Genomic DNA, 7,468 nt, shown 5'->3' with positions numbered 1-7,468 from the left:
ATTTAGGTAATTTACTTGCTATTATCATTGTTATTTTTGCTACTCACTTGGTTGATATTGATAATATAGAATACATTATGTTTGTTATTGAGCTTTTTCATTAAACGAGTTTAGCATTGCTATTTATTGTTATAATTGTCGATCCAAAGCTCAAGAAAGGAGGGTGGTTTACATCAGAAAGTTTTATAAAGGGCCCACGATTTTTAGTTTGCATAGGTTCTCCAAAAGCGTTGGGCCGCCCTGTGCCGAGTTACAACTTAGTCAAACCACCAAAACCCAACCCAGTCAAATTTAAACGTTGACCAAATTACTACAACTGATCAAGAACATTGTTTTTCCCTAACTTTAGAGAAATGAAAACCTTTACTTCTTTTGCTTTACAAGTTCGATAAAAACACGCCACACACACTAATACGCAGAGCAACCGCATTTCAATCGATTTCAGCCAGACCCGTCACCTATCAACTGGATATCAGCCGGATATTCTGCAGATCAAAAACATATAAACACAAAACATGTTACCTTAATGTCATGTGTTTGGTAGAGAGAATATGGAAACCTACTGTCTAGGGAATGGATTCAATTAATACGTAGTAGGGTCCACCATAACTAAATTATTAACAAGCGGGCCCCACCCCGGTCCCACATATAAATGTACAAAACAGATAAAAGGAGAGTAATTACTAGAATCTAATGGGCCAGGCCCCGCGTGCAGCATTAGCTTCGATAAGAACCGATCCAGGTACTGAAAACCCAAAAAGAATGGCCCGACCCCATGGGTAACGGGCTTATACAAACAAAAGTGTAAATTAAGATGTTACAACACAAGAGCACAACCATAATTGATAAAATCAAACAAAACAAGTTTAGAACTATGTGCACAAGAAGGGAATGTTTAAAGAAATCAAATTTAAAAAGTAAAAATAAACACTTGGACATTTACATGTTACACGAGAAGCAGAATGAACGAGATCGGGCTTTAGGTGTATAGCTTCTGAATTCTATGAAAAACAAGTGTTATTTGATCCCCCGTGTTTGAGGCTCATGCATCGCCATTATCTTCACTATAAGCTATCTGAAAACACAGAATATATATTTTTCTTAAATTGGCATGTTAATGATAATACATAACTCGAATTTGCCTGTTTATAACTTATAAGTAACGGGTCATATGAATTAGAGAGATGCTACTTGGCAGAAGAAATGCGGCGCAAAGAAGAAATCCAGCTGCTAGAAGGGGCTGTTGTACTGTCTGCTGCATGATTAGGGTTTGTAGAGTCCGCCGGTTTTGTGGGGTATCTTTTTGGGCCGCTAGACGACGATGGTGGCAGCTGTGAATGACCCAAAGTCTGCAAAAACAGCATTATGAACAAACAGGTTATGCATGTGCGTCCACACACACACACACACACACACACACACACACACACACACATGAGAACAAAAAGGTAATTATACATAATCTTAAGAGTTTGAAGTAGTTACAAATTTTAAAACATATGGTACAATCCTTTTAAACATATTGTTGACTTTTAAACCAACCTTCCCCCACGATTTTTAAATGACCATAACTTTTTGATACGTTAATATATTTTTTTCAAAAAAACCAGCATTTATTCTCTTAATTTTGAGTATGGTATTGCTATAGTTTTACGCCCTGCTTGCGGTGCGCGCATATAATGTATATATGTGTGAACCCTCGGGTGGGCAAAAGTAAAATTGCACTAATTTTGACGTTATTTTACTAATCTCGTGAAAATAACGTTAAAAGTGGCGGAAGGTTAATCAGGCATCATGTGGTGGCGTTGATAGCCGAAAGACAAGGGCACATGCACCGATCAGCCGGTGTCCCGATGATTGAGTGCTATGTGCCTTATGTCCAAGGCTTGATGCAAAACTACTATCGAGCCGGGGGTCTCACCGGAAGCAGCCTCTCTATCCCTATGGGATAGAGGTAAGGCTGTCTACATCTTACCCTCCTCAGACCCTACCATAGCATTGCTATTGGTGGGATATACTGAGTACGATGATGTATTGCTTTAGTTTTTTTTTTAATTGAAAAACATAACATGTTACGTGATTACTGATGTATATGTTCCCCACGCATCGAGCGGATATATGTATGTATATAAGTAAATCATCGCGCGGATATATGATATATGTGTTCCCCACTCACATTTCTTTCGGGTGGATTATCAGGAGTCATTCTGCTGATTGGTGATTTTAGTTGCATTCGGACACCTGGACTGGCGGTAGTGTTTGACTTCATGCGGTCTGTTAATTCAGCCGAATAAGTCGCATTGTTGCTTCCTGCCATTGAAAAGAAAAAAGAAAAAGAAAAAGAAAACAGAAGTTAGTTACAACAAGCTAAAACCTTATACAGTATGTAAAGAACAACCTAGAACTATCAAATGGACAAGAATATCTCAAACCTTGATGCTTCTCCATATCCCTTCGAATGCCTCCAGTGCTGCTTTCTCCATGAACTGGCTGCAAAACATAGATAACATGTTAATTAGAACAATACATATATATATATATATATATATATAACATGAGAAAAGAAAAATTGTAGCAACGCTAACCAATCCGTGTGGCTGAGTTTTACTCTTTTGGGACTGTTGATACTTAAGAACAGTCCAATCAAAGATATAATCAAATTCAAATCCTGAATCAAAAAACGTTACATCCTCCGTTCTCTATTCAAATCTGTTTCGTATTAATCCATAAAAGGCATTGTAACTCAGTTTCACATAAAATACCTTCACGAGTGAATAACTCCCGAAATAAACGTTTCAAGAATCCATAATCAGGTCGCTGATCAAATGTCAACGAATGGCAGTAATGAAAATATGACGCGAATTCTACAGGATGAGACTTGCATAGAACCTGTTGTAAGTCACAATATTAAGGATAAGAATATTAGAATACATAATATCAACGAAATAAACACATCACATGTATGCACCTCAATTGGAGTTGATAACTTCTTTTCACATATTTTGTCATACTTCTGCTTTTTTGTGGCAGCTTTAAGACCCTGCCATGGAAGACTAGACAAAAACTTTGTCAACAAAATGCAATATGAAGCACTAAATAAGAAAAAAAGCATCCACAAAACTAAGTTTAATGAATAACAAATTATACAATTAAAGATACAACATATCACAGAAAAATTGATACCTTCCCCTCAAAAAATATAGAAGTACATATCCAAGAGACTCTAAGTCATCCCGTCGGCTTTGTTCTGAAAACAAGAGCATTAAAAAGTTAATCTTTTTAACTAACTTCTCCAAGTTTAGTAAAAATGATTCTTACCGATCCCGAGATGAGTATTGCAACTTGCATAACGTGCAGTTCCAGTTAAATTTTTGTTCTCCCTACATAGATAAGTAGTGTTCTTTATAAAAAGAATGTATATGTGCCACATTAAGATATGCATACATAAAATGGTTGCAGCTGCAACTAGTTAAAAGAATAAATACATTAACTTAATGGCGGTTATGCTGAAAAGCTAGCATACCTGTAAGGAATATGTCGGTGGGTTGTTGCATCACGATATCTTTTAGCAAGCCCAAAATCTATAATATAAACCTGGTGGATATAGAAGTTGAAAAGGATAGATTATAATCAACTTATGATAAAATAACTTAGTGATCAGTAATAGCAATAGTATGGTCTTTATCATCACCTGATTTGCTTTTCGACCGAGACCCATGAGAAAATTATCAGGCTTGATATCACGATGCAAAAACCCTTTAGAATGAACGTACTCAATTCTAGTTATCTGGCAAAAGAGACTAACCAGTTAATCTGCTGTTATGAACAATGTAAGTAACCATTACTGAAGCACTCCAAACGTAAACGGACGGAAAACAAAAAAAAAAAAAAAAGATTTTTAAAGGAACATGAAACTGATCAACAACAGGTGAGTCAACGGAAACTATAGTTACCATTTGATCGGCCAACATCAAGACTGTTTTCAATTGAAATTTCCTCCCACAATAAACAAACAGATCCTCAAGACTCGGGCCTAGCAAATCAAGCACTAAAATGTTATCCTCTCCATCTACACCAGACCATTTTATGGAAGGTATACCACCTACAAGTGAAAACACACATTAGAAATCGCTAGGCGCTAGTCGGGCGGTAGGGTAGAGACTAACAATTAATCGGGATTAGTCGAATTGGAATTTATATGTAAATTTTCAAATATGCATATATATACCAAATTTAATATATAAATTTTTCAATTTTCACCGATTTTGACTAAATAGCGATAAATCGGCGACTAGTTGGCGGGGTAGTGACTAGCGACTAATCAATCCCTGATAGTCACGACTAGTGGCCGATTAATCGCTATTTGGTCAAAATTCGTAAAAATTGAAAAATTGGTAGGTATACATATGCATATTTGAAAATTCCAATCCGATTTGATATTGGCATCAAAGCATACATACTTCCTCCCTGAAGAATATTATACAGCTTGGCTTCATACAAAAGTTGTGGATGCTTAGTCTTATTATTCTCCTGCAAAAGGCAGCAGAGCATTAGTTCTAAATTCCGAAACCCCCAACCCAACAAGAGAAGACTATTTGACTTACGATCTTGACGGCAACGATTTCAAAGGTATCAACATGCGTGGCTGCACAACTCGTAATTCAAGTTCAATTTGTAATATAAATATAATATTAAAAAGAAGAAAAGTAAAAGAACCTAGATGGATTTCACCGAAGGATCCGCTGCCGATCTTGCGGCCGAGCTTGTACTTGCCTCCGACGATCCGGTCCATATATGTGGATAACTACGTAGTAGAACAAACAAGAAGATAAAGATAGAAAGAAAGAAAAAGTTAATTATTGGAGAGGATTGTGCGTGTGTATTTTTATTTATTTTTTATTTTTATTTGTTGTCCAAAAACTGAAAACTCATTGCTGGTTTGTTTTGGTTGGTAGTACCGGTTTGACTCCATCTACGAGAAGAAAACCCGACCCGAATAAAACGGATTATTCTTCTTCTTTAGGTGATGTTTGGTATGCAGGAATGATATATAGAATGGAATGATTCATTGCGTGAAAATAAAAAAACTGATGGTACAATCATCTATTACACATGGAATCTCATTTCATCAAAACCATTTATTTCCGCTCCTTTCTTTTCTTTCATTTCGTTCACCCTTCACCCTATTTCTCAACACCACCACCACCACCATCGCCACTACCATCGCCACCACCATCTCCACCACCGTCTCCGTCGCCACCACCACCACCTTACCAAAAGTGCTACCCTCGCCACCATCATCGTCGTACCTATCGCAACTATTGTTACCGCCACCGTCTGGCCATCACCACCGTCATTGTCGATGCCTGACCGCCATCGTCTCCGTCGCCACCGCCACTGTCGCCACCACCACCACCGCCACTGTCGCCACCACCACCACCTTACCTAGTCCGTTCCATTCATTCTCCAATTCATTTCCTCTTCATTACATTCCCTCCAACCAAACATTGGAATGAGAAAATGAATGGAATGAACAAGAGAATGAAATGGATCATTAGCATTCATTTTCCTTGTTTGGTTAATCTATATGAATGAAATAATTTATTAATTTTTATTGTTTGGTATCTAAAAAAATTATAGAAATGAAAAAATAATAATAGAAACACTTCTATCTCAAAATACTTTTTAAGCCCCCCCACCCCCCACCAAAAAAAACCCTACAATGGTGACGGTGGTAGCTTCGGCAACGAAAATGGTGGTGGCAGCGGTGGTGGTGTCGGCAAAGTTGGTGGTGGTGCCGATGGTAGTGGTGGTGGTGGTTGTTAGGTAGTGGTGTTGTTGAGAAAGTATGGTGAAGGAGGAATGAAATGAAAAAAAAGAAGAGGGGTGAAAAGGAATAGATTTGACGGAATGAAATTCCATGTGTAATGGATGATTCCATTCCATTGAGCAACCAAACACCACTTTTTTCATTCCTACGTAATGCATCATTCAATTCTTACTGTCATTCCTGCGTACCAAACGCTACCTTATTGTTATTGCTTATATCAATAGAATAATCTACTCGTTTACAAAGTAGAAGGATTGGCCATACGCACACAAACCATGAACAAAGAAAGATATGAGATAACAAATAATGATTGTGAGGTCCGAATTCTTGACTGGGGAGCACCCTACTTCCTAATCTATGCATTATTCATTCTATTGGTTTCGATTACCAGGCCGGGTTTTCCAAACTAGAAAACACTGGATTGTAACAATGTTACATATTGGCATAGAGATTCATCAGAACCCACTAAGTTTTGAAACTTAAAAGAACGATCTATATAAAAAATTAGAGTGAACCCCTTAATAGAATATATGATGAGCATCTATATGAAACTGAACAATTTAACATTAGTTAATTTGAACAAATATTAGCAACCAATTGCTGATAACATTAATAAAATAACTGGATAAAGACCGAGTATCCATCCAGGAACTCTGGAAGTGTGAGTGACCATCTCAAATTTTGACATAATGGGGCGTGTAAATTAATAAAAGAAAGATTTGATACTAGAAAGATGAAAAAACCTTAAGCCATAAATATTTCAATTTTTCAGTCGACAACTCATCTATGAGTAAAACTATATAATATTGTGAAAAAAACCTAAAGGCGATTTCATGGTTGAAGTGAGATGAAATCAATACTTGATTTTGAGCTTCGATTAAAAAGAAAAAAAAGAAAAAGGACTTGATGATAAACTCATGGCTTGGACACAGTTACGAAGATTACAAACTGCAAGAGTTTAGGATTTCACTAATAACAAACCAAACCAAACCAAACCGTTTTATTACACAATGCGAAAATACACAAAGAAGCATCTCAAGTTTAAAATTTTCATCCCTTTATTCATACTAGTAGCTGGAGAAGCATCAATGAATCCCACAAATCAAACTTAGCTCATCAATTATCATAGTGCTTGCGATTATATTGAGATAGTCCATAAACTGTAGATATAGCCAAAGAATCAAATATTTCATGAGTGGACGAAGTGTATTGGTGAAATACCTTAAAATATTATAATAATAAAATAATAAAGATCTAAATAATTAAAAGGATGAGATTGATTTGTGTTAAATATCTACTACCATTGATGCGTGCAGATAAAACTATTGTCGTCCTTTTTTTTCAGTGCAGGAAAGCGCTCTCTTTTTGTCATCCCTGCAGCTTTCCTTTCCAGATTTTTATTGAACGCATGGCGTAGCTAGGACCCTTCAAATCATGTTTGAGCTTATGTTCAAGCCAAACAAACCCACCTCCTATTTGAGTCAGGCTGGAAAGAATGCCCGCCAAGTTCAGATAAGGGAATGCTTCCCCCAACTATTAAAGGAAATGCTCGACGAAGGGCGATCTTTGTTGTCTAATAGAACAAAGACTAATACCTTAATTGAGTCGGTCAAGATCAAATCTGTTTATCAAAGTGCT

General features: G+C 36.8%; 1 protein-coding gene across 2 annotated transcripts; it reads right to left on the bottom strand.

The window, feature by feature from the left end:
• Nucleotides 1-938: 938 nt before the first annotated feature.
• LOC143617472 (casein kinase 1-like protein 3) lies at nucleotides 939-4,798 on the bottom strand. 2 transcript variants are annotated; one of them, XM_077090021.1, is made up of 15 exons: nucleotides 4,717-4,798; nucleotides 4,605-4,645; nucleotides 4,461-4,530; nucleotides 3,954-4,102; nucleotides 3,692-3,787; nucleotides 3,524-3,594; nucleotides 3,319-3,380; nucleotides 3,184-3,247; nucleotides 2,969-3,053; nucleotides 2,763-2,889; nucleotides 2,586-2,668; nucleotides 2,433-2,490; nucleotides 2,177-2,310; nucleotides 1,192-1,349; nucleotides 939-1,075 (listed from the first exon to the last, which is right to left on the bottom strand). In XM_077090021.1, the coding sequence occupies exons 1-15, from the start codon at nucleotides 4,790-4,792 to the stop codon at nucleotides 1,072-1,074; spliced, it is 1,278 nt and encodes a 425-aa protein (XP_076946136.1). In that variant the 5' UTR covers nucleotides 4,793-4,798; the 3' UTR covers nucleotides 939-1,071. The 2 variants fall into 2 exon arrangements, with proteins under 2 accessions (XP_076946136.1, XP_076946135.1); XM_077090020.1 differs by lacking the exon at nucleotides 939-1,075 and having other exon boundaries at nucleotides 1,160-1,349.
• Nucleotides 4,799-7,468: the final 2,670 nt, after the last annotated feature.

The sequence above is a fragment of the Bidens hawaiensis genome, unplaced genomic scaffold, assembly GCF_021521415.1.
Source record: "Bidens hawaiensis isolate Kalapana, Puna unplaced genomic scaffold, B.hawaiensis_p1.1 tig00055014_1, whole genome shotgun sequence".
Taxonomy (NCBI): domain Eukaryota; kingdom Viridiplantae; phylum Streptophyta; class Magnoliopsida; order Asterales; family Asteraceae; genus Bidens; species Bidens hawaiensis.
This window is presented reverse-complemented; position numbering and strand designations above follow the sequence as displayed.